This window comes from Dipodomys ordii, unplaced genomic scaffold, assembly GCF_000151885.1.
Source record: "Dipodomys ordii isolate 6190 unplaced genomic scaffold, Dord_2.0 Scaffold117, whole genome shotgun sequence".
NCBI classification, from domain to species: domain Eukaryota; kingdom Metazoa; phylum Chordata; class Mammalia; order Rodentia; family Heteromyidae; genus Dipodomys; species Dipodomys ordii.
The window spans coordinates 915,103-941,818 of NW_012267333.1; the positions used below are offsets into that span (position 1 = coordinate 915,103).

The 26,716-nt window shown below is 55.1% G+C and overlaps 1 protein-coding gene across 2 annotated transcripts; it reads left to right on the plus strand.

The window, feature by feature from the left end:
- The first annotated feature begins 4,379 nt into the window (after window positions 1–4,379).
- On the plus strand, window positions 4,380–26,541 carry Rab3il1 (RAB3A interacting protein (rabin3)-like 1). 2 transcript variants are annotated; one of them, XM_013029314.1, is made up of 10 exons: window positions 4,380–4,525; window positions 16,122–16,371; window positions 17,324–17,419; window positions 17,517–17,594; window positions 18,106–18,324; window positions 20,510–20,638; window positions 20,730–20,848; window positions 21,558–21,657; window positions 24,889–24,955; window positions 25,457–26,541. In XM_013029314.1, the coding sequence occupies exons 1-10, from the start codon at window positions 4,380–4,382 to the stop codon at window positions 25,537–25,539; spliced, it is 1,287 nt and encodes a 428-aa protein (XP_012884768.1). In that variant the 3' UTR covers window positions 25,540–26,541. The 2 variants fall into 2 exon arrangements, with proteins under 2 accessions (XP_012884768.1, XP_012884767.1); XM_013029313.1 differs by lacking the exon at window positions 4,380–4,525 and adding an exon at window positions 7,138–7,248 and having other exon boundaries at window positions 25,457–26,540.
- Window positions 26,542–26,716: the final 175 nt, after the last annotated feature.

Here is a 26,716-nt window from a genome sequence, read left to right on the forward strand (position 1 = left end):
AAGGAAGGAAGGAAGGAAGGGAGGAAGGAAGGAAGGAAGGAAGGAAGGAAGGAAGGAAGGAAGGAAAAAGGAAAGAAAGAAGGAAAGAAAGAGAAAGAAACATTACCTTTCCTTCTAGAAGGGCAAAGATGAGCTTTGGTGTTAGACACACATCTATCTGTATTAGAATCTCCACTCACTGCTTGTTTGCCACTGGCCAAATCCTTTTAGCCTTTTCCGTGCTGGCGATGGCTGTGCAGTGGTGGCCATGAGCTCTGTCATCTGGGCAGGAGCCGGGCCCTGTGGGTTGCTCAGAGCTTTCAGGTGGCAGTGTCTGTGTTCTCCTCTGATTGTCTGCCTGACTCTCACTTCCAGTGAGTGATTGAGCTGTCATGTTGGACAGGTTTCATCTCTGACAACCCAGCCTAGCCCCACCCCCACAGGACTCTAAACCCCCTCTTCCCTTTCCTCTTCTTTTGTCTCTCATGAGATTTTCTCCAAAGAGGAAATCCTTCATCTTATGCCATCAGCACCCCTCAAGTATGAAATAAAGAGCATCCTTTCCAATTTTATTTTATTTAAATGTGCCTATATTGGGGCTTGAACTCAGAGCTTGGGCATTGTCCCTGAGCTTTTGTGCTGAAGGCTAGCACTCTACCACTTGAGCCACAGCTCCACTTCCAGCTTTTTGTATTTAATTTGGAGATAAAAGTCTCACTGACTTTCCTGCTCGTCTGGCTGCAAACCACAATCCTCACAGCTCGGCCTCCTGAGTAGCTACACCACTGGCGCCCTGCGGGCCGTGCACTCTTTTAGCTTTTCCTCTCAAACCTAGCACTTTAACCCTGAGCCACAGCTCCATTTCTGGTTTGTCACTGGTTAACTGGACATAGGAGTCTCATGCACTTTCCTTACCAGGCTGGTTTTGAACTGTGACCTTCAGATCTTCAGCTAGGGTTACAGATGTGACTCAGTAGCACCTCATCCTTGCCGTTTTAAATTCAGTAAACTGAGGCTCAAACTAACATCCATGTACTTGAATATAGACCGTATGATGGATCTTTGTAGCCAGGCAGTGTGTGTGTGTGTGTGGCAGGAGGGGAGAGGGAGGTGTGAGCAACTAGCCCATAGCAGGAGATTGAACAAGAAAGAGCCTTCTGGTCCACAAGGAGGTTGATGTCACTCTGAAGCTACACACTATGTGTGTGTGTGGTGTGTGGTGGGGGGGGGGAGGGTATGTGTGCATGCACACATGTTGTGCATTTTCATGAACTTAGGGTAAGCACATACCTGTTATTTAGCTTGTGTTGCATGAGGAAGAATCAGGCTGACCGTTCAGTGGCTGGGGAGGGGAGGGGAGGGGACAGGTCTGGGGGGGGGGGGCTAGCCTTCCTGGACAGGGAGAAAAGCAAGCATGGTGGAGGCCTGGTTTCAGTTCCAGGTCTGCAACCAGGGTGTCATCTGGGGAAATGCAGCAGAGAGGTGCTGGGGACCCTGATTATCTGTATCTGTAAAGTGGGAGTGTGGAGGGGACAGCCAGGACAGATTGCATTCTTAGCATTCTCCAAGCGCTGGCCCCTCCCTGAGCCCGGATTGTCCCTCAGGCTTGACTGCTCCACATTGGCCAGACTAAACCTCTGACACCCTTTGGCTGTCTCTTCCTTCCGTCCTGCCCTCCTTCCCTCCCCTTCCCCCTCCCCGAAGTCTGGCCCAGTCCCCCCTCCCCCCTCGTGCAGAGGCAAGCAGGTGGTTGGTCGTCTTGGTGTGGGTTGGGGGCACCTGGATGGTCTCGAGGCCCATGTTTGACCTCTGGAGTCTCATTCCTCTCCCTAGAGCCAGCCATCCTTCCCGGGCTCGCTCCTCCCTGCTGGAATCCGAGAGCGCTGGGATCCAGGGAGAATTCTGGTTGCAAAACATTCCAGCCAGTTGTCCAAACTCTGCACAGCTGGAGGAGGGAGGGGCAGCCAGAGGCGGCTGTCCGGAGCTGGGGCTGTTGTTTTAATGAAAACGAGGGAGAAGTCCTCCAGTGGAGGGCCAAGCCTGGCAGAGTGGGTTCCCTGTCTGAGAGGACAGACAGGCAGACAGGAAGAAGACAGGCATGCATGCGTGTGTATCCAGCCATGCACACAGCTCAGGCCTCCGTCAAAGCACCAGTCCGTGCCAGAGAAGAGCCCGAGGAGTGACCCAGCCAGATGTGCACAGCTGCCGGGGCTGGGAGGTGTCAGAGAGGTGGGCAGGCAGGCTGGCCGGGGTGAGGGCAGCTCTTCCCCTCCCCTCCTGATCCGGCTGGACTCCACCACAGGAGGGGGGGTTGGGGAGGGCAGGAATGAGTGGGTGACTGGGAGATGGCAGGCCCCAGAGGGACCCTGAGCCACTCCTGACCTAGCTGCCTCCCGGGACCCCATTCTTCAGTGACCCTGGGTGAAGCTGCAACCTCAGTTTCCTCATCTGCCAGATGAGAGGAGGAGCCAGTTTTTCCTAAAGTCCCAGCCCAGGGTCCACATGGTCGGCGTCCAGTGTGAGCGGAGTTGAAATCTCCAGAGAGTAGCAACTCTGACTCAGTTTCCCCAGCAGGGAGAGATCAGCAACTGCCCCCAGCCAGGCCCCTGGTGGTCCTGCCATTTTGGGGGGGTGGCTGGGGGGAATCAGGAGATGCTCTCCCTCTGCCACACATCCTGTTTTCCCCTAATAGTTTCCAGGTGGGGTCAAGGTTGCCCTGCGAGAGGAAGATGGGGGCGCGGGAGAATTTAGCAGGGGGTGAGCGGGGAGCAAAAACAGGAAAGGGGTGGGAGCAGGCTATGGAAAATTCTCGGCCAGGAAAAGAAGGCCAGCATCTGGTTTACATTAGGTTGAGAGGATTTTGCAGGCCAAAGCAAAGTAAGGAAGCAAGAGATACTGTTATCTGCCGACTGGGTGGGGTCAGGCACTGGTGGAGACTTGGTGCTGCTCCCCAGAGGGATGACAGGAGGGGAGGGGAGCATGGCCACAGGAGGGGAAGGGGAGCTTTCTTTCCACTTACACTGGGGTAGACACTCTGCACAGGTGATCCATCCATCTTCACAGCCACCTAGAGAACTGTGTTCATTTAACCTCCCAGAGAGGTTAAGTCACTTACCAAGGTCACACAGCCAAGGCCTGGAGGGGGCGGGGGGAGAGGGGAAACGTCTTTTTAGCCAGGTGCTTGTAATCCTACTCAGGAGGCTGAGATCTGAGGATTGAGGTTCAGAGTGAGACTCTTATTCCCAATTAACCACCAAACAGACAGAAGTAGAGCTGTGTGGCTCAAGTGGACAGTGTCTGGGCCCTGAGTTCAAGCTCTAGTACCAAGAAGGAAGGAAAGGAGAGAGGGAAGAAAGGGAGGGAGGGAGGGAAGGAGGGAGAGAGGGGAAGGGAAACAGAAAAGGAAAGAACAAAGAAAGAAAAATAGGGGAGTATTTGCATATCCTGTGTAGAGAAAAAGGGTGGTTTGAACTGGGCACAGGTGGCCCACACCTGTAATCCTAGCTGCTCAGGAGGCTGAGCACTGAGGATCACAGTTCAACGCTCATCTGGACAGGAAAGTTCATAAGACTCTTTTTTTTGGGGGGGGAGAGGGAGGATCCGGTCATGGAGCCTAAACTCTGGGCCTGGGCGCTGTCCCTCAGCTCTTTAGCTCAAGGCTAGTGCTCTACCACTTGAGCCACAGCGCCACGTCCGGCTTTTTTCTTTTTGCTTATGTGGTGCTGAGGGATCGAACGCCAGGCCTCATGCATGCAAGGCAAGCGCTTTACCACTGAGCCACCTTCCTAGCCCCATAAGACTCTTATCTCCAAAAAATTAACCAACAAAAAGTCAGAAGTGGAACTGTGGCTGGAGTGGTAGAGTACTAGCCTTGAGAAAAGAAAAGCTCAGGAACAGTGCCTAGGCCTTGAGTTTACGCCCCAGTACCAGCACCAATGATAAATAACCAAGAGAGAGCGGAAGGGAGATGGGATTTAGGCACAGGCGCTCATGTGGAAGTTGCAAGGGGACACTGAGGCCTGGAGAGACCATGCAGCCATCAGTGGTGACACAGGCTCTGTACAGCTTGCCCGCAGGGGTGGCTAGGGGACAGACAGCCCCTTGCTGGGCCTGGCTGAAGTCTGGTGCCTTAGGTGCAAAGGGAAGACTTCCTCCCTAGGTGTTTTACCTTCTCTGGCCCTAGGCCCAGAGCCCAAGAAAGAGGCTGGAGCTGGGGCCCTAAGAGTTAATAATTATGACTTAAGGAGATAGGGGCCCAGCTGTGAGGCCCCACCCTCCCAAGCAGCTGGTCTGGTGAGATTGCAAAGGTTAGTGGGAGGCTCAGCCTGGTAAGGGAGAGGCCTCTGCCATCTGCCCTCCCAACCATCTCTAGAACTCTCCTGAGTAGCCCCCTCCCAGGCATGGATGCCGCTGAGGAGCTCCGCCAGTGCCCTGCCAGAGGGACATGCCCCGTGTACCTGGCCATGCGCTCGGGGGCTGTCCGTTATGCCCCGTCAGGCCCTGTACAGGAGAGCAACTTGGGAGAGGAGCCCTGGACTACAGGCAGGTGAGCTGGGATCTGTCATTTCTCTGTGAGAGGGGCAGAAGAAGGGTTCTGCACTTGATCTTAGCCAAAAGGCCGAGAAGCGATAGAAGAAGGGTTCTGGACAGCTTGCTAGATGGAACTGGGGAGGAAGTTCAGGCTCCTCCTTGCAGGGTCACCGCCAAAAGAGGGGTACCCCTGATCATCTCATCCCACTCCATAGTTACACTGAATGGGAACTGCAGTTTGGAGCCATTCAGGAGGCTGAATAGCTAGGATCTGAGGATCACAGTTCAAAGCCAGCCTGGGTAGGAAAGTCTGTGAGACTTTTATCTCCAACAAACTGCCCCTAAAGAGTCGGAAGTGGTGCTGTGGCTCAAAGTGTTAGAGTGCTAGCCTTGAGTGAAAGAGCTCACAGGGACAGAGCCCAAGCCCTGAGTTCAAGCCCCAGGACTGGACAAAAAAAAAAAAAAAAAAAGCAGCTGGCTGCTAGGTTGTCTTTCGGACAAACATTAAAGGAGACTCAACCTGGCTGTGTGACACCAGGCAGGTTCCTTAACTTCTCTGAGCCCATTGATTGGCCATGGATGGGGTGACAATGGCAGGAAAGTGTGTGGCGTGTGGGGGAGGGAGGCCATAGTAGCTGGATGCATGGATGACTGGATATTTTTGGTTAGTAATCAGATGTCAGTGTTTGCCCAGTGGCGACCCACACGTCCCCTGAGGCTTTCCTCAAGGGCCTCTCCAGCCAGCCTGCTCCCTTCCAGGATCAACATTCTTCCTCAGGGGGGCTGCAGGCCCTGGGAAGACACCCCGTCTACCCTTCATCCCCCTCTAGTCTACCTGCCACAGTTTATCTTTGCTCAGGTTTTCAAAAAGACTTGGAGAGCAAGCTTTCCCTTATTATCATCCTCACCACCTGGAGAGAAGAAAAGACAGGAAGGCTGGAGTTTTTCAAGGCTTAGCTGGGGGTAGATTCAAGTCAACAAACATATGTTGACATCTGATTTGAGTGAAATCCAGGCAGGGACAGAAGAACAAACACCCCTCCAAGCCCTAAGTCTAGAAAACAGTTACTGAGGCCCAGGCTGAATGCATTTGGAAAGCTGGACCGGTGGCCACAAAGGCTGTCTAGATTGTAAACCCTGGCCTCCGCTCCCCAGGTCCTGTACCTGGTGTCAGCTCTGTCCACTTGGGAAAGACATGACCTTTTCTAGTTTGAACCAAGTCACTATTACTTAGTAAAAGCAAACCCCAAGCCAGGCACCAGTGTAATCTTAGCTACTCAGGAGGCTGAGATCTGAGGATCATGGTTCAAAGCCAGTCTGGGCACTAAAGTCCATGAGACTCTTATCTCCAATAAACCACCAGAAAACCAGAAGTGGCACTGAGGCTCAAGTGGTAGAGCACGAGCCTTGAGCTGAAGAGCTCAGGGACAGCGCCCAGGCCCAGAGTTCAAGCCCCATGACCAACAACAAAAAGCAAACCCTAGACAAGTGGAGGTAATGGAAGTAGAGCTCCTGAGAAGGCAGTATGTCCCCCACCATATTGGGGCCCAATAAACTGGGACGTGCCTGTGTGAGTCCCAGCTTCTCAGGAGGCTGAAGAGGCAGGAGCTCTTGAGTCAAGAAATTGAAGACCAGCCTGGGCAACGTAGCAGACCCCCTGAAGCTGGTGGCTCATGCCTATAATCCTAGCTGCTCAAGAGCCTTGTAATCTCAGTTTGAAAGCCAGCCTGAGCAGGAAAATCTGTCAGCCACCTATCTCCATTAGCCACCAAAAAGCCAGAGTGGAACTGTGGCTGAGACAAAAAGCTAGGGACAGTGCCCAGGCCCTGAGTTCAAGCCCCAGGACCAGCCTATCAAACACACACAGGACAGAAGAAAAGCCATATTGGAGCCCCAGGGAGATCTGGGCCTTTAATCCTTAGACTGTGATCAGAGTTGGAAGTTTAGTGGAGTGGATGGGTGAGGGGTGTTCCTGAAGGTTGTTCTGCGCTACCCTGGCAGCTGAGAAGAGAGAGAAGAGAGATGGTTGTGCTTTGATTGGATTGGTAGAAGAGATCGGTGGTCAGACCCAGGATGATGGGCGGGGGTGGCAAAGGGACTCTGGGCGGGGTCACCCGTGTGTGGGGGGGTCTCCAGTTTGGGGGGGCGGGGAGGGCCTGAGACAGAGGGTGGATGGTGGAAGGCAGGGATGGGCAGGCTGAATTCAGGGCCAGGAGGACAGACTCTTGAAACGCTCAGAGACTGAGAAAAGTTGCTTTGGGGCCTGCCCCTTCCAGCCAGGGACAGGGACGAGGGGGGCCCTGAGTGAGACAATGGGTGTTGGGGGGGGGCTCGAGGGCTCTGGGGCAGCGCTGGCCCCGGGCGGAGCGCGACCCGAGGGCACCGCGGAGCCGCTGGGGCTGCGGGACGGGGGCGGGGCGAGGGGTCCCCCTCCCGGGCGGGCGCGGTCGGGTCCCGGGCGGGGCGGCGGGTGGGCTCCGCAGAGGGGCGGGGCCGGGCACGTGTCCTGGGGCCCGCCCCCTGGCCACGTGACCCGCCTGGGGTAGCGGCGGGGCGGGGCGGGGCGGGGCTGGGGATCCCGGGCCAGACAGACCGAGGGACGGACGGACGGACGGACAGCCAGGCTGCAGGCGGGACTGGTGGGCGGCGGGGCCGCTGCGGGCCCGGGGTGGAGTTGGCCGAGACGTGGGACGCGGCGTGGGGAGAACGGACGCCCGGAGGCGCCGGGATGTGGAGCGGGTAGGTGGGCACGCGCCAGCGTGGGCCGCGGCGGCTCCGGGCGGGGGTCGGGGTTCCCCGCGCGGGGGGATGGTGGCGCCGCACCGGACTGCAGCGGCGCGGCGCGTGGTGGCGTGACTCGCGGCGGGGCGGTGGAAGGACGCGGCGCGGGCTCGGGCTCCCGGCGCGCCCCAAAGTAAACCTGGGGCGCGCGCCGAGGGGCAGGCCCCCCGTCCGCCTCCCCCCGGGCCCCCGGAAAGCAGCGCGGTGGGGACGGGGGGCCAGGTCTCTCCAAGGTCGTGGCCCGCAGTGGCAGAGGCTGGGGGGAGCGCAGGGCCGGGTCCCGGGCGAGGGCCCCCCGGGCCCCCGGACGGGGGTCGTGGTGTGCGTTCCCGGTGCGCCCCGCGGGCGCAGAGAGGGGGATGGAGGTCTTTGGCGGAGTTGGGCGAGCACTTCCTCCCCCTAGGCCGACGCCCGCGGGGGGGGGGGCTGGGGCTGGTCCTGCGCCCGACTGGACGGGGTGAGTGGTCCGGGGAGGGTCGGGACCCGGGGGCCATGGAGGCCTGGGCAGGGCGCCGGGGTGGACCCCCCCCCCCGTGGAGAGCTGGAGCTGAGGCAGTTAGGGGTGCCGAGGGCGGGCTCCTGGGGGGGGTGAAGTGTGGCCCAGCCTGAGTTTGTTGGCATTTGGGGGTGAAGTGTGGGTGGGGTGGGTTTGTGGGACCCGGAGAAGTTGGGGGGGGGCGGGGAAGCCAGTGTCCCTGTTCCTGCTAAGGGATCAGTGTTCCAGAATCAACTTTTTAGTGCTGGAAGAAGCTTAGGTAGACTGAGGCAGAACACGACTGCTGATTTTGCTGGGTGACCCTTACAAAGTTGGGTTTCCCTTCCGGGCCTCGAGATTGTGAGCTGGGCGTCATTCTTCCTTCCAGGGAGAGAATCCAGGCCAGAGGAGGGCCAGGAGATGGACGGGGGTCAAGGGTCTCAAGGTCTTGGGTAAGGCCTTGCTGCCAAATTCCAAGGGCCTTCCTGGGAAAACTAAGATACAGCCCCACGAACCCCTCTCACCCCCCCCCCCCCCCCCCCCGTCTGGACCGCTGGGGCACAGTGCACACAGTAGGGACTTCATAGATGCAGGTGGAAAGCAGGGCCGGAGGAGGCTGGGGTCACCTGAGGGTGAGAGGCAGAGTTTTGGGGTCCCTGGAGCGCTGTATGAACCTCCTCATTTGGCGACAAAGACCGGGACTTGGGAACCAGGAGCCAAGCTGTCAGCTCCCACTGGTGGCTTAGGAGTTCATCAACTCCTACAGCAATTGATTGGGACTCTGCTTGGGGTTCAACTTGCCCAGGTCACTCTTAAGTGTTCTGTGTTTGTGACCTCTGGGAACTCAGGGCAACTTTTGGGGAGAAGGGCGGGGTGTGTGTGATCACACACACACACACACACACACATATATATATATATATATATATATATATATATATAGCCAGGTGCCAGTGGCTCATGCTTGTAATCCTAGCTATTCAGGAGGCTGAGATCTGAGGATCTTGGTTCAAAGCCAGCCTGTGCAGGCAATTCCATGAGACTCTTATCTCCAATTGAGCACCAAAAATAGTTCAAGTGGTATAGCACTAGCCTTGAACACAAAAGCTGAGAGCACCCAAGCCCTGAGTTCAAGCCCCAGGACTAGCACAAAAGTAAATAAGCCAGGTGGTGGTGGCTCACGCCTGTAATCCTAGCTACTCAAGAGGCTGAGATCTGAGTATCACAATTTGAAGCCAGCCTGGGCAGGAAAATCTGTGAAGCTCTTTATCTATAGTTAAACACCAGAAAACCAGAAGTGGTGCTGTGGTTTAAAATGGTAGAGCACTAGTCTTGATCAGAAAAGTTCGGGGACAGTGCCCAGGCCCTGAGTTCAAGCCCCATAACACACTCTCTCTCTCTCTGTCTCTCTTTCTCTCACACACACAGTAAACAAGTTACATACAGTAACTATAATTCTATTATTATATATTACATGTTTTGCTAGACTTTTGGTTCTAGACCAGGGGGTTTGGGAAATCCTGCCTGAGCCATCTGGTGTTTCTAAGTCTTGGTTTCCTGGTCTGAAAGATGAACTGAGATATCTGTCTTGGGTGATGGTTAATGGCCAGCCCCTAATCCCAGGCCCATTCTTGGACTTCGGGCTGCTATCCCGGGGGTGAAGAGAAGTGGCTGCAGCATGTAGGGGGAGGGGGCAGGAATGGAGGGGCTCTTGCTTGAACTCTGATCCCAGTCCTACTTAAGGGATTGGCCCTCTCCCTCCCCACTCCCTCCACTCCAGGTGACAGGGCGAGGTTGTCCACAGCCAACAGTACTGGGCTTTGGGGACTTGGTCAGCAGAGGCCGGAGTTTGAATTCTGGGCTGACTCTTTACCATTGAGTGGCCATATAACATTGCTGGGTGTTGGCCCGGAGCCCACCGGGCAGGACTCTCCCCTGGGAGGGAGTCCTGCAGTCTCTGATCGACCTGCCTACCCATCCTGCCCTGCCACAGGTGGAAGGGAGATCGTGTCCCACTGCCTGCTGCCCATAGGAAGGCTTAGAGCTGGCGAGGTGACTGGCACAGGGTAGTCACACTCTAGGCATGGCTGGATGGCAGGTCTGGGGTGCGTTGTGTGTGTGTGTGTGCGCGCGCGCATGTGTGCTGGTATAGGAGCCTGAACTCACTGCCTCATACTCTTCCCCCTTTTTTTTTTCCAAATAGGGCTTTTTTTTTATTGTAAGTTAGCTTGGTGGCCTTTATGATGTTCTTGACAGTTCTTTGATCAGATTTTGTTTTTTTTTTAATTTAAGGCTGGCATTCTACCACTGGAGCTACATCCCTGCTCAGTGCTCTTGCTGGTTAATTGGAGATGAGCCTTTCAGATGCTCTGCCCAGCTGGCTTCCATCCATGATGCTTAGCTGTCAAGCTGCCTGAGTAGCTAGGATGACAGGCATGAGCGTGCCTGCCTCAACTCTTAGACGAAGTGCACAGGGACTTGCTTGGTGGATGCGGACTGTGTGCTGTATGCCAGGCCCTGTGCAGAGAGAGCCAGACTCCCTCCCACCCGGTGAGGTTCCAGCTCTGTGCAGAGGCCCCCATTCCCCTCCAGGGCTGGGCTGGGTGGTCAGGCTGGAGGCAAGGGGGAAAGACTCATCCTAGCCACCTGCTCTCCTCCTCCCTCTGTTCACCAACACCTGCTGCTGCTCCTGCAGCTCCCACTGCTGCCCTGTACTTCTTACTTATTTATTTTTTGCCAGTCCTGGAGCTTGAACTCAGAGCCTGAGCACTTCCCTGAGCTTCTTTCGCTCAAGGCTAGCGTTCTCGCTTGAGCTTCTGGCTTTTTCTGTGTATGTGGTACTGAGGAATCAAACTCAGGGCTTCATGCATGCTAGGCAAGCACTCTACCACTAAGCCACCTCCCCAGCCCCCTCGTTCCCCACTTCTGAGAGCAGCCCCTCCCTGTCCCTTGGCCTCTCCTAGCCAGACTCCAGGCCCTACCTTCAGTAAGACAAGTTGCCCTGTCTGCTTTCAGGGCCTCCCTCCCCGTCACCCCTAGCCCAGGCCGCTGGAACTTCTCCCTTAAGCGGCCCCTCCCAACATCTGTTCCTGTCTCCCGCATGAGCTGCTTCCAGAAAGCCCATGCCACCCCTTTTCACTTCCCAGTGGACCCCCTCCCACTTCCTCCTTGCCACCCTGGGTTCTGCTGTTCCCATTCATCCTGTCCTGAGCTTTTGATGATCTCCATCAATTACCGCACTGTATTTTTTTTTTCCTGCCCTTTATCTGCCTGCTGGTCCTTCCACAGTTCCCAGTTGAGTCTGTTGGGCCCCTCCCAGCCCTGGGCATCACCCTCTCCCATCATACCCCCTCCCCCGCTTTGGGGTGCACTGTTTCACACATCCCAGCTGCATCCTGCTTTCTCTGAAACCACCCTTCTTCTTAGGGAAAAGTCCCATGACACGTTCTGGGTTCATTTCCCCATCTGCCACTCCCTTACTGTGTGTTTTGCCAAGTTACCAACCCTCTCTGGTCCTTCCATGCCTGGTCATTAAAACTAGGCTGTCCCCATATAATGAGACTGTGGAGACAGAAGAGTAGGCAGCCATACACTTGACCTAGAGACTAGAAATCCTGTGTGCTTGTGGCTTTGAGCCTGCAGACTTGGTCCTTTATCTGGATTGAGCTTTCTGGTTAGGAAGCCTGAACACAAGAGCCTTCCTGAACCCCCACCCCCACCCCGGGACCCTAGATACCTGTCATGTAGGCATCAGCCTTAATCCTTTGTGGACCATACTGGGAACCTGTGAGGATGAACCTGAAACTGGGCCCCTAGGCCTTGGCGCTACCTACTGGGAGCTAGGCCCTGGGTAGGGCTTCTGGGCAGAGGGTTGGTGCTTCTGATGGACCTTTTGCCCTGTGCTTTCCCTGGCTCGCAGGCTGCTCTCCCTGCCCCTCCCCTGCGTATTTCACCAACGTGGTGCATATGAGCTACACACAGAGGGACCACCTGCGCATTCACCAGAGGGTACAGACACCTGTGGCAGGCTGGGCCGGCCTGGAACCGCAGTGGGCCTCACAGGGTCTTCGTGATGACTGCTGGCTGGGCTCTGGAGGCCCTGGCAGAATTACTACAGGCAGAAAAGTGCTGCTCAATTTGCTGGTTTGGGGGAGAGGACATGGGCTTCACAGGGCAGGCCTGGTGGGCTGAGGACTTCAGCGGCTCCACTGCCCCCCTCCCCCCCCCCGCATAGCATTTCCTAGGGAAGTGGCCTCGAGGAGCCTTTCCTGTATGAGCTGAGTGGGCTCTGGCTGCAGAAGCTGGTTCCAGAAGGGGGGCACTGGCCACCTCTACCTGCCTAGACTTGTTTGTTTATACCAGTCCTGGAGCTTGAATTCAGGGCCTGCGTGCTGCCCCCGAGCTTCAGTGCTCAAGGCTAGTGCTCTATCTCCTGAGCTGCAGCTCCACTTCATGCTCTTTGGTGGTTAATTGGAGATGAGTCTCCTAGACTTTCCTCCTGGTGCTGGCTTCAAACCTTGTTCCTCACATCACATTGAGTAGCTAGGATTACAGGCATGAGCCATGGGTACCTAGCTACTTCCAACCTTTTTTTTTTAAAATAATGTGGTTAATTGGAAGAGTCTCGGGAACTTTCCAGCCTGGGATGGCTGTGAACCGTGATCCTCAGACATCAACCTGTTAAGTAGCTAGAATTACAGGTTGTGAGCCACCAGCACCCAGCTTTGATTTTTTTTTTTTAAATCAGGACTTGAACTCAGGATTTTTTTGCTTGCTTAGCTAGTCTTCCCACTGGAACCACACTTCCACTCCAGCTTTTTGCTGGTTCTTTTGGAGATGAAGTCTTATGGACTTTTCTGCTCCTGCTGGCTTTAAACTGTGATTCTCCAAACCTGTGTCTCATGAGTGGCTAGGATTACAGGTGTGAGTCACCACACCTGCCTCTGACCATCACTCTAGAATCTCTCACTCCTAAGCAGAACCCAGGAGCCTCTGCAGTTTATTCCATATACAGGACACCATTCCTGTAGGGAACAGGGCCAAGGAGGGGCTGGGAGGCTGGGCAGAAGAACCTCAGCGGTGGGCTGGATCTACCCTGTGTCTGGGTGCTCACGCCCAGGTTTTGAGGCTCAGGTCTGGAAGGGTGCTGTGCATGGAAGATGGGAGACTCTGGCTGGGCCTGAGGGCCCCAGTCCGCGCCTCCTTCCTCTGAACTTTGTGAGTCACAGGAGTTGGCTTCCAAGCCCGGAAGTGGGAGGGGAGGAGGGTCTGTGCCTGGGCTTCCCTCCATGCACTGGCTGAGCCCTTCTTTCCCTCTTGCTCCTGCCACCCCTGGCCCAGGAAAGAGGGGAAGTTGGTGACTACAGAGACCTGTTACGCCAGTGTACTTTCTGCCATTAGGATGTGAACGTGGGGTATTGCCATGGAGTCGAGTGTGGTGTCCTGGAGACCTGGTTTCAGGCCTCCTGGGCTGTGTCCCAGACCTTCAGTGTTGTCCACTGTACCCAGAGGCCCAGGTCTCAGGTAGACAAAGCTTGGCCCCTCAGGTGCTGGAAGGGGACACTTTACAGTCTTGTTCTCTTAAGAGCAATCAAGGGATTCTTGCCTTGGGAAAGACACACGGGCTGGTGTCTGAGGCCTGGGGTCCTCCCCATGTCCTACGTTGTCCTGTGTGGATCACCCAGACTCTGGACTGGGCCAGAAGTGAGCAGCTGGACAGGGGGCACTGATGCCCATGGCCATCCTCTTCCACATGCAGAAATGGGGCTGGCTCCCCAGGTCCCAGGTTTCACGTTCAGGACCCAGGGTGGGCAGGACCCAGGCTTCCTCTACTGGACATGATTATCATTGCATTTCTTCTGCCGGCACCAGGTCTATTGATCTTACTTGATGTTTACAGCGCCTCCTGCAGGTTTCCAGCCCACACTACAGGGTGAACACGGGTTGCGAGGATTTCATTCCCAGGAGTTCACCGTATTCTTAGCTACTTCTTCCCTCCCTTCCCCCCCCCCACAAGCCCCCCTTCTGGAAAAGTGGTTTCTGGACCTGAGCAGAGTCTGAGGAGCCAATTCGGGCCATAATTGGGTCAAATTTCCCTGCTACAGCCAAGGAGGAGCCTCTGGAGGCCCCTGGGCCCAGCAGTCCTTCATCCTGAGACAGATGCACTGAGTCCAGAACTCACCCCACCGCTGGGCCACTTGGCGAGAAGCCTAGATGTGGCCACTAGTCTCAGCACTGCCCTGGCCAGCTGTGTGACCCCAGGCATGGCCCCTCCCTGCGCCAAGTTCCTGTCCCTCATTTATAGAATGGTGGCCTATGGGGCCACCGTTGCCTTAGGGACCGTGTGCCAATAAGACCCCTCCTTCCAACCAAGGTATTGGAAGAGATCCCTTGCCGCCTGCGCAGTGCTGGCAGAGTGATAGCTTTCTGTTCTCACCTAATTCATCTAAGGTAGAGCTGGGCCCAAGCTGGGAAGCTTCCAGATGACACGCTAGGCCAGTTCTAGGGGAGAGGGCAAGAGCTGGGCAGTGGGGCAAGGTCATATGAAGGACTGACCCATGGACTCATTGCTGGGGTCTCTTGGGCATTAGTCTCTTTGTGTAACTCAGAGGGAAACTGAGGCACAGAGGCTTGGCTGCCTCGTGACCTTCCTGTGGTGCTGAGGACAAGGAGAAGAGAGGAGATGGCTCTCAGCCCCCTCCCCCCTCCTCAGCTGTTCTACATCTCCTTGGCCTTGTGCTCCTCCTGTGCGGGTGTCTGGGAGCCCCTCCTCCCTCCTCCCCCCTGCTATCAGCCGGCCCAGCCCCTGCTGCTCAGAAGCTGCTGGCTCAGGAGCCCCTGACTTTTGCTGAGCAAGCAAATCTAGAGGTGCTGTCTTGGCACAAATCACCACTGGCTGAGCTCTCCTCTCTCTTCCCTCTTCCAGGGTCTCTTTTCGAGTTGGGGGGGTGTGTACTTGGAAAGATGGAGGACAAAGGTCTCCCGCATGGCCTCCCGAGTCTTTCATCTCAAAGGAGAGAGGATCCTGAGGTGGAGGGAGAGAAGGGGCTGTTTGCCCAAAGTCATTGCAATTTCCCCCGATGAAGTCTGGGAGAGGGGGTGTCAGGAAGTGGGTCTTCCTTGCCTGGGCTATTTGCAGAATCTCCCTGGCTGCCCAGGCCTCATGCTTCCTCTCTGGCCCTCCCTGAAAGGGTTGCATCCACATTGACTTTGTCCTGTTGGCTGTCAGGTTAACTATGCCAACAAGTTTATATTCATTGTATCAATGAGGCTGCTCCCATTAAGTGCCTCCTGTGTGCCCAGGTTTCTGCATTGGCGCAGTGACAATTACTGAGGCCCCATTGAGTCGAGTGCTGGTAGCTCATTCCTGCAAGCGTAGCAAATAAGGAGCCTGAGATCTTTGAGGATTAAGGTTCGAAGCCAACCTTAAGCAGAAAAGTACAGGAGATTCTCTGTTGTTGTTGTTGGTTGTGGGGCTTGAACTCTGGGCCTGGACACTGTCCCTGAGTATTTCAGCTCAAGGAGAGCGCTCTATCACTTGAGCTGCAGCACCACTTCTGGTTTTCTGGTGGTTAATTGAAGAGGCTCACGGACTTTCCTGCCCAGGCTGGCTTTGAACCAAGATCCTCAGATCTCAGTCTTCTGAGTAGCTAGGATTACAGGCATGAGCCACTGGCACCTGGCCTCCATGAGATTGTTATCCCCAATTAGCCAGAGTGGCTGGGCACAGATGGCTCACACCTGTAATCCTAGCTACTAAGGAGACTGAGATCTGAGGACTACGGTTCAAAGGTTTAAAGCTAGCCTGAGAAGGAAGGTCTATGAGACTCTTCAATTAACCACAAAAAACCAGAAGTGGAGCTGTGGTTCAAGTGGTAGAGCACTAGTCTTGAGCACAAAAGAACAGAGCTCAAGCCCCAGGATCAGCTAAAAAAAGAAAAGCTGGAGTACACGTATGGCTCAAGTGGTAGAGCACCAGCCTTGACTGGAAAAATCTGTTGGTTAGTTACCAGGCCCTGAGTTCAAGCCCCAGTACCAGCACACACATCCAACACTGCTGCATTGACAGTCACCTGCGTGTTTAATAAGTGCACACTGAACACTGGCCATGTGCTTAACACTCACTGAGTGCCACCGGCAGTCGTAGGTCCTAGGCTGGCAGTGGGGTTGGCAGAGGTGTCTGAGCCCTGTCCTAGCTCTTAGCTGTAGCTTGCAGTGATCCCATTTCACAGATGGCCAAACTGAGGCCCACATGGCAGATGCACATTGCCCTGGGTTGGTTCCTGCTCAGTTGTGCAGAACTCAAGACTCCAACCTTTGTGTCTGCTGATGCCATGGTTTGCTTGATTCCTCGCAGCTCACCTCAGCCAGAAGAGGGGCTCCCGCCACCCCTCACTGGCCCAGCTTCCTGGAAGAGCGTGGGTCCCTGCAAGAGCCACAGGGAATCCCCAGGAGCCCTGGTGGAGACCTCTGCAGGGGAGAAGGCCCAAGGCGAGGAGGGTCCCACAGCTGCCCACCTGGACGTGTCACGCCTGCGCAGCAGCTCCATGGAGATCCGAGAGAAGGGCTCAGAGTTCCTGAAGGAGGAGCTGCACAAAGCCCAGAAGGTGGGGGCCCAGGGCAGTGTGTGGGGTGCTCAGTGAAGAGGAGCCATGGAGGTGGCCAAGGGAAGGGGTCATGAGTCTATGCAAACTTGCCCAGGCCTACTGTACACTGGGTCTGTGCTGTGCAACCGGAAATGACATGCCTAGTTCTTATGTCTTCTTTCTGGTGCTGGGGATCGAACCCAGGACCTCTTTGACTTGCTGAACGTCTGCTTTAACTATTGAGCTGTATCCTGAGCCTATCCAAAAACTTGCTCCAAATTCACCCTGGCTAGCTCATGCCTGTTAATCTTAGCTACCCAAGGAGGCTGGGGTCTGAGGATTGTGATTGGAAGCCAGCCCGGGCAAGAAAGTTTGTGAGACTCTTTTTTTTGGTCGGTCGTGGGGCTTGAACTCTGGGCCTGGGCGCTGTCCCTCAGCTCTTCAGCTCAAGGCAAGTGCTCTACCACTTGAGCCACAGTGCCACTTCCAGTTTTCTGAGTGGTTTATTGGAGATAAGAGTCTCATGGACTTTCCTGCCTGAGCTGGCTTTGAACCATGATCCTCAGATCTCAGCCTCCTGAGTAGCTAGAATGACAGGCGTGAGCCACTGGACGTCCGGCTGAGACTCTTACCTCCAATGAACCACCCAAAAACTCTGGAAGTAGAGGCATGGCTCAAGTGGTAGGGCACTAGCATTGAGCAAAAAAAGCTCAGCACCTAGGCCCTGAGTTCAAAACCTAGTATAGGCAAAAGAAAACAACAACAACCTTGCTCCAAGCTCTGATGGGCTTGTGCCATGAACTAAATAGTTCAAAGTATTGAGGCACCAAGGAAGTAGTCTGGTGTCCAGAGCCACCTACCAGATGCTTGTGGGTGGGGCAGAGCCTGGTTGGGGGGGCCAATCTCCTCCCTCCCCGCCACCCTAGAGCCTGGCTAGGGTCTTCCAGGGCTGACAGCCTCTGCCCGGGCACAGGAGCTGAAGCTGAAGGATGAGGAATGTGAGCGACTGTACAAGGTGCGTGAACAGCTGGAGCGGGAGCTGGAGGAACTGACAGCCAGCCTGTTCGAGGTACACGGGTGGGCAGGCGGGCAGGGGAGCCTGGGAAGGGGTGGCCCAGGTGTCCAGTGACTCCTGAACTGCTGATGCAGAGGCTGCCCTCTTCCAGGAAGCCCATAAGATGGTTCGGGAGGCCAACATGAAGCAGGCTACGTCAGAAAAACAGCTCAAGGAGGCCTGGGGCAAGGTGAGAACCGCTCTTTGTCTGCCTGGACCACAGGGCTCTGGCCTGGCCCCGGCTCAGCTGTCATTGGCCACCACGGGTCCCGGGAGGGCAGGCCAGGGGTCTGAGATCTCATAGCCCATACCCCAACTCCGTGTTTCTCTTGTAACACAGAGACTTTCCTGAGCCTTCCAGGGAATTGGAGGACACAGTGTGTCATTTCCTCTCTCTCCTCCCAAACCCCTTACAAAGCAGAACCTTCTTCCAGTAGCTTCCTCTCTCTCAGGCTGTTTGACTCTCCTCTCGCCCTCCCCCCCCCAGGAGGCCAGGGCTGTTCCTCACTCATGGAGAGCCCAGGAGCTTCTAGACACTTGGTCCTAACCACCTCACAGAATATGGCCTCAGTTTTCCTATCTGTAAAATGGGGCGTGTTGGTCCCCACCTTAAGCTTTGTGGTGGGAAGGGTTTGGTACCAGCTGCCCCTGGGGATGGGCTGGCATTAAGTTAACGTTGACTTCCCTCCCATCCCTGCCAGATTGACATGCTACAGGCAGAGGTGACGGCCTTGAAGACCCTGGTCATCACGTCCACGCCAGCCTCTCCCAACCGTGAACTCCACCCCCAACTGCTGAGCCCTACCAAGACCGGGCCCCGAAAGGGCCACTCACGCCATAAGAGCACCAGCAATGCCCTCTGCCCCGTTGTGTGCCCCGCTGCAGGGCGTACCCTCACCCCAGACAAGGAGGGCAAAGAGGTGAGATGGCAGGCCGGCGATGGGCACCGGATGGAGAAAGGGCTTCTGCTGCCAGCTAGATCAGAAGCCAGTGAGAGCCAGCCTAACCCCCGCCGCGCGCCCCCCTCCTCCCCCGCTGTGTGGCCCCAAGCCTGCCTTGCCACCTCTCTGGGCCTCCATATTCTCTGAGCTATGAAGATTGGGAAGTTCCATCTCCTTAGCCTCCTGTAACATGAGCGGTCTGATACTGCTTGTTGACTCCATGCAGTGGCCTGTGGTCTCTAAATGGGAGTCTGGTTTTGAACCCAGAGGATCTTTCCTTAGGTCCTCCAGGAAGACACACATTGCCTGAGCCTTAAAAGGCTTGGTGTAGACTGTGAGGCCCCCTGGGTCCTGTGTGGCTATAGCTTTGAGGCCTAGGACCACCCCTTGATCTCGGCGATCTCTGTTGCCCCTGGCCTTGAAGTGGGAAAGTAAGGCCATCCATTAGAACCCCTTATGCCACAGGAAGAACTACCAAGACCCAAGGCCAGAGCCGGCTGGGGCTGCATTGGGAGAGACACTGGAGAGAAATACTGGGAGGAATTCAGCTTTTAGGGGTTCTCAAGCCAGGCCCCCCAAGCTTAGTGCACTCCTCCATCTCTGCAGGAAACATAAGCAAAGCCCTTCTCCTCCTCCCTGTGTCCCTTTTTTTTTTTTTTTTTTTTGGTCGGTCGTGGGGCCTGAACTCTGGGCCTGGGTGCTGTCCCTCAGCTCTTCAGCTCAAGGCTAGCGCTCTACCACTTGAGTGTCAGCCCCACTTCCGGCTTTTTCTGCTTATGTGGTGCTAAGGAATCGAACCCAGGGCCTCAGGCATGCAAGTCAAGCACTCTACCACTGAGCCACCTTCCCAGCCCCCCTGTGTCCCTTTTTGACCTGAGCTTTTAACCAGAAATTGATATCTCCTCTTCCTTCTTGTCTATCTCTGTGTGTCTGTGTGTGTCTGTGTCTGTGTGTCTGTCTTTTTCCCTTGGCCCAGCCTGGGCTTCCTCCTCTACTCTCCCTGCTCCTCTGTGTCATCCCCAGCAAGGCCATCCACCTCACCTATGAGCCGGCCTGGCAGCTCCTGCCTGGAGAGCCGGTCATGGCCTCTACTTCTGCTACCTCTTCCTCCTTTTTCCGACAGGTAATGGCTTCAGACCAGGGGCTGCCTTTCTGTTCTCCTCTGGGCTTCACTCCCTGCATGCAGCCCCGGGCAGGCCCGCTTCTCCTCTTCTAAGTATACAGCAGGGCAACCTGGTGTGCTCCCTCCGTGTGCATGCATTTTTCCCCTCTGTGCGCACGTGTGTGCCTGCGTTTCCCCCTCTGGGAGCATGCGTGTACCTGCATTTTCCCCTCTGTGCATGTGTGTGCCAGTGTTTTCCCCTCTGTGTGCATGCATGTACTTGTGTTTCCCCTGTGCGCACGCTTGTACCTGTGTGTATGTCCTGACCCTCAGGGACCTGCAGATTGGATTCTTACAGGCTCCATGGGTCTTTAGGATGATGCCAATTCTGTAATGCTTATTATTATTATTTTTGTTGGTCGTGGGACTTGAACTCTGGGCCTGGGTGCTGTCCCTCTGCTCTTCAGCTCAAGGCGAGTGCTCTACCGCTTGAGCCACAGCGCCACTTCCGGTTTTCTAGTAGTTTATTGGAGAGTCTCATGGACTTTCCTGCCCGGGCTGGCTTTGAACCATGATCCTTATTAGATCTCAGCCTCCTGAGTAGCTAGGATTCCAGGCGTGAGCCACTGGCACCCAGCTTATTATTATTATTTGGTGTCAGTCCCGGGGCTTGGATTCAGGGCCTGAGCTCTGTTTCTGAGCTTTTTTTGCTTAAGGCTAATGCTTTACTACTTGAGTCACAGCTCCATGTCTGCTTTTTGGTGGTTAATTGGAGACTTTTCTTTCCTGGGTTGGCTTTGACCCATAATCCTCAGATTTCAGTCTCTTGAGTCGCTAGGTTTCCAAGTATTAGCCATTGGCTCAGTTCTGCGATCTTGAAGCACCTAGACATTTTAAACACCTCAGAGAACAGTCAGCTCCGATGTCTTGGGTGCAAAGGCAGATGGGAAGCCTTGGTGTCCTTGTCTGCATGGCTGCCAGCCACACAGAGGGCACTCCCACCTCTCCCCTTGACTGGCCCTCCACCTTGACGATCCCCACCCTTGGCTCACCTCCCCTTAGGTGGACACAACCCTATTTGCAGAGTTCCAGGCCTGGAGGGCATCGCCCACCCTCGACAAGACCTGCCCCTTCCTGGAAAGAGTCTACCGAGAGGATGTGGGCCCCTGCCTGGACTTCACCATGCATGAGGTGAGGTGGATCGGGGTGGCTGGCAGGGACCCCACACACACCCAGAGACCCTGGTCCTCACCACCCCACTTCTCTCCTTGGTCCACCACAGCTCTCCGCCCTTGTCCGGGCTGCTGTGGAAGACAATACACTGACCATCGAGCCCATTGCTTCGCAGACACTGCCCGCAGTGAAGATGGCCACTATTGAGTGTGGTAGCTCCAGCAGCAAGTAAGCTCAGGGCCTTGTCCACTCCCTGCCCATGCACAGACGCCCAGCCTGGAGTCTGTACCCAGGGGTTGGATGGGCTGAGTCTCAGGGCTCCTGAGTCCTGCTGTGGGGCCTGAGGGTGGGCAGGTTCTGTGGCATTCAGCCCTGGGGTATATGAGCTAGCCTGGCAATGCTGAGACATAATGAGAGGGCCAGGTAGCATTTTTGGCAGAAATGCCTGCCCGTCCCCCCTACCCCAGTCATGGACTTTCCTCCCCCCCCCTTCCTGCAGGCTTTCCAGAGAGGCTGGGAGATGTGTCTCTCTTTCTGACTAGCCTAGCGCATGCGTGTTGGCTGTCTCCCCGCCGCGCCGCGCCCCCCCACGCTCCGCCCCCCCCCACGCTCTGTCCTATGAGAGTTCTGGGCCCTAATTGTCAGTGGTTGGCTGTGTTTCCTGCCAGTAAATATCCAATGATCCTTAGTGGGGCTGGTGGGCAGGCCACTGAGTACTCTGGAGGGGCTTGATTTAGAGTCAGCTGAGTACCTCAGTTCCTGCATGGGTCTGAAGCTCCCAGTAAAATAGGGGGAGACAAGGGGTTTGGCCCAGGGTTTGGCCCAGGCAGGCTGGCCACTCCTTGGATGCCTGTTCTTGCTGCCATCTCCTCTCTGTGAACCGGGGAGAGAGGGGGGCAGGTTTGTCAGCTCCTGCCGCCACCTCTGCCCCCTCCAGCACGTGTGCCCTGAGCGGGCTGGCCCGCACCTGTCACCACCGCATCCGGCTAGGGGACTCTGAAAGCCACTACTACATCTCGCCATCCTCCCGGGCCAGGGTGAGTCACACTTTAGGGCCACACCAGGGTGGGTGACTCGGGGCTCCAGGCCTGGAGCACAACTCAAGATTCCGCCTAGATCTGCAGGGTGTGAGATTTAGGCTCAGAGAGGGACAGAGACGAATGTGAGCCACAGCGAAGTCAGGTGTCTTAGTCTGCTACTGCTGTGTGACAGACATAACGTCCTGGACATAATTGCTGTTCCAGATGCAATGGCTCTCTCACCCGTCCCCTGGGCTAGGAGTGGGGTTTTACTCAGTGACTCCATATGGCTGTAGTCATGTGTCAAGCAGGGCTGGGTTCCCTGCTGAGCTCATGTGGTTCAGGCTGGGCTTAATGTGGTCATATTCAGTCCCACATGCTTGCAGGATGGGGTTTTTGTAGGGTAGCGACCCCTTCAGCTGCTAAAGGTTGCCCACAGTTCCTGTCATGTGATCTCTCTGGACAGAGATATACCCCAGGGTACAATCTGGGTGCTTCTAGCCACCATGTCTGCGCCCCTTGCCCGGTAGATGGCTGTCCACACCCTTGTTTGGGAGCCACAAGTCCCCTCACTCTTACTTTTTTTTTTCCCACTTTTTTTTTTCTTTTTTCTTTTGGTTGATGGTCGTAGGGCTTGAACTCTGGGCCTGGGTGCTCTCCCTTAGCTCTGCAGCTCAAGGCTAGCACTCTACCACTTGAGCCATAATGCCACTTCTGGTTTTCTGAGTGGTTTATTGGAGATGAGTCTCATGGACTTTTCCTACCAGGCTGGCTTTGAACCTTAATCCTCAGATCTCAGCCTCCTGAGTAGCTAGGAATATAGGTATGAGCCACCAGCACCTGGCTCTTTCCTTTTCTTTTCTTTCCTCTTCCTCTTCTTCCTCCTCTCCCTCCCCCCCCCTCTTCTTCTCCCTCCTCCCCTTCCTTTCCCCTCCCCCTCCTCCTCTTCCTCCTCCTCCTCCTCCTTCTCCTCCTCCTTTTTTTTTGGTTGGTCATAGGGCCTGAACTCTGGGCCTGGGCACTGTCCCTCAGCTCTTCAGCTCAAGGCTAGCACTCTACCACTTGAGCCACAGCGCCACTTCTGGTTTTCTGGTATTTTTTGTGTTTTTTTTTTTTTTTTTTTTGAGATAAGAGTCTCACAGACTTTCCTGCCTGGGCTGGCTTTGAACTACAGTCCTCAGATCTCAGCGACCACTTTACCCCACTCTCTGCCCTTGCATCTCTCATGGGTGTCCACTACTTACCTAGAGCTGGAAGTGACCCCACCCCACCGCAGCCTCCCCTCCTCCCCTTCCCATGTGGTACTGGGCTCAGTCTCACACAACCGAGCCTTGCATCTCTAGCCTGTGGGTGCCTTACATATAGTGGCTCCTCCTAGGTGTCCTGTGGGTGCTCTTGTGGGCCCAGCTGCCAGCTACCTCCCACTACCTCGGCTGGATTCCCGAGAGCCAGCCTGGAGTGATAGACTTCCTTGTGACTCGTTTTCTTTTTGCTATTTTTCTATTATAGGACCAGAAACATTTTATTGTAGTCATGAACTGTAAGCGCTCCTTATTTAGAATTTTAGCTAGCATAATCTCTGACATATAGTAGGAGATTTTTTGGGGGGTGGGGTCGGTCGTGGAGCTTGAACTTGGCCTGGGTGCTATCCCTCAGCTCTTCAGCTCAAGTGAGCACTCTACCACTTGATCCACAGCGCCACTTCCGGTTTTCTGGTGGTTAATTGGCGATAAGAATCTCATGGACTTTCCTGCCTGGGCTGGCTTTGAACTGTGATCCTCAGATCTCAGCCTCCTGAGTAGCTAGGATTACAGGTGTGAGCTACCAGCACCTGGCTAGTAGGAGATTTTTTTAAGTTGGTTGAATATATGTGTGTGTGTTTTTTAAATTTTTTATTGTAAAGATACGATACAGAGGGTTACAGTTACATGAGCAAGGTAATGAGTACACTTCCTATTGAGCATTGTTACCCCCTCCTGTGTGTTTTTTTCATTAAAAAATTTTTATTGTAAAGATGATAATACAGAGAGATTACAATTATATAAGTCAAGTAAAGAGTATATTCCTGGGCTGGAATGTGGCTTAGTGGTAGAGTACTTGTCTAGCATGAATGAAGAAGCCCTGGTTCAATTCCTCAGTACCACATATAAACAGAAAAAGCACGAAGTGGCTCAAATGGTACAGTGTTAGCCTTGAGAAGTTCAGGAACAGTGTCCAGGCCCTGAGTTCAAGCCCCAGGACTGACCACCCCACAAAAAAGATTATATTCCTTTTTGGCCAATGTCTCCCCTTCCCTTACTTGCTCTGTTTTTCCCTTCCATCCCCACCCACAAGTTGTATAGCTCATTTTCAACATAGTGCACGGTGAGTACCACTGCTGCATTTGTTCACCCTTTGTCCCTCCATTTCTGTGCTCCCCCTTACCCTCCCAAAGACAGATAAATGAACAAACAAGACAAAGAGAAAACAAAAATGGCAACAAAGTAAAAAAGCCTCTCATTTCCATTACCTGGAGTTCATTCCTATAAATATTATTTTATACCATCAGAATCACATAAGCATTGTGCCTTTGTATTCCTCTCCTAAGTATTCTTCTTTGGTCTCACTGAGTTTCCTGTAACTTTTTTTGCCAGTCCTGGAGCTTAAACTCAACTCAGGGCCTGGGCACTGTCACTGATCTTATTTTCTGCTTAAGCTAGCAACTCTACCACTTGAGCCTTTTTTGTACAAATTGAACCCAGGGCTTTATGCATGCCAGGCAAGCACTCTACTAAGCCACATTCCCAGCTCCTCCCATAACTCTTGAGAGAGCAGAAGAAGCCAAATGGGCACAAGGAAAGGAGCCAAGTTGTGCCACCTTGTCAGATCCCTAGGGACTGGGGCAGAGCCGGTGCCACCAGGCAAGTTGGTGGCTTTGAGTTCCCTCTGAGTCAGTCGACTGTCATTGGCTGAGGTCTGCAGGGTGGGGTGCAGAAGAAGGTCAGCTAACACCAGCCTACCTTCTCAGCATCTGGATGGGGCCTTGACCTGGGGACAGGCTCCAGTAGGGTCCCCATGTACCATAAGAAGTCCAACCCCATCTGCTTGGCATCTCTGCAGATGGGTCCTTCCTGGTGGCTACCAGAATGGTGTCTCACTAGCCTCTAGACCATGGGTGGACATTAGTGGACTTCTACTCCCAGGGACTCCTACTCAGGTCCCTGGGGCTTCCTGCTCTGGTATCAGGCCACACTCTCCTTCTGCCCACAGATAACTGCAGTGTGCAACTTCTTCACCTACATTCGCTACATCCAGCAAGGCCTGGTGCGACAGGATGGTGAGCGCCCCCTGGTGGAGGCTTCGGGAATGGTGCTGAGGGGCCGGGATGGGTGGAGAGAGGCAGAACAGGGAGACAGGAGAACAGGGGAGGGACAAGGCAGACAAATGCCTTCGGGGAATACCTGCCCTGGACAGTGGCAGCACACTGGGGCTCCCCCAGGAGATGGTTAAGGTTGTGGGTTAGCTTTTAATCCTCCTTGGTGCCGAGTCCCATGGGGAGAAGAGCGGCAGAAGAGGCCTGCAGCTGGCATGGGTACCGGGGTACCTGGGTCCAGAGGTACTTCCTGCCAAGGAAGCTCTATAGAAACTTCCCCATGGCTGTCTCTCTCCCCATTATCACTGAGGAGTATGTGGCAATGTGGTCACTGCTCGAGGTGACCATGAGCTCCCTCTCCCTTTTCTCTCTCTCTCTCTCCCCCTCCTCCCCTCCTCTTTCTCTCTTTTCCCCCCTCCCTCTCTCCCTTCTCTCCCTTTCTCCCTCTCTCCCTTCTCTTCCCAGCCGAGCCAATGTTCTGGGAGATCATGAGGCTGAGAAAGGAAATGTCACTGGCCAAGCTTGGCTTCTTCCCCCAGGAGGCCTAGCACGCATGGCCTGGAGGGGGACTCTGAGCTGGAGCAAGACATCTGCCTCGTGACAAACAGGATGACAGGGTCCTGAAAACAGCCCTGAGCCAGAAGCTGAAAAGGACAAACAGCCAAGCTATGAAGGCACCACTGAGCCAGGACCAAATGTCCTTCCCAGGACAGACAGAGGGACAAACTGGCCTGGACAGCATGAGATGACCCTTTATCTTCTCCACTGACTAAACCACCAGGAGAATTTCCAGAAAGCACCAAAGACCAAGGAGCCCTGAGCCATATTTAAGGGGGGGTTGGCCCTTGGGAGAAGACACCTGGAGACAGCTGCTCCCCACCCCCATCCCAGGAGCTGCTACTGTTACTGCCACAGCTCCACAAAGGGACTGATGGTGATATCAGGGTCCCTAGGCCCTGGTCTACCAGCGCCCCCTTGTGGCCATCCTTCAACCTGCTCCCTGGTGGGCTTGGGTGTTGGGACTGTCCCCAGTGGCTCTTGTTATTCTGAGGGCCTGTGTGCAAGCAGGGCTTCCTAATAGCTGTCTCCTCCAACCTGCACAAGTGCTGGTCCAGGCCCCTCCATCTTCCCTGTGCATTCAGGCTTCCCTGTCCCCCCTGACCTTTCCATCTCATTCCTGGGCCCAGGAGCTCCTGCTCCCGAAACAGCTGGTGGACTGGAGCCCTTTTCCTTCCAGAGTGTGATACAGGGGGGCCTCAGGACATATTCGCAGCCACAGTGGGAGGAGGGGGGAGGGAGGGTCCCTGTACGTGGGACCAGGAGAGGTGGGCAGGACCTGGGCCCAAGCCCACCTGTCACGGCCCACTCAGAATAGACCAGGGTTAGGGGCGCTAACCTGGACATGTCCCTCACCATGTCCCGATTTCCTCCTTTGGACGGAATGTAACACAATCTCTATTTAATAAAGGAAGGCTTTGTTGGTAGGGGCTGGACAGGGGTGGCCTGCCTTCACTCCTGCGCCCTGGAGCTCTGGTCAAGGCTTGGGCATCTGAAGGAATGAAACCAAATCCTTTCCCTGCCCGCCCTCGTGCTTGGGATTAACCCCAAATCCTGCTGGTCACTTTTCCTGCTGTTACTGAAGACTTCTGGAGTTCTCCTTGGTGTTGCAGGGGTGGGGGGTAGCCTCCCTCTCCCGATCCTTACCTCGGGGTCCCTCCACCCCTG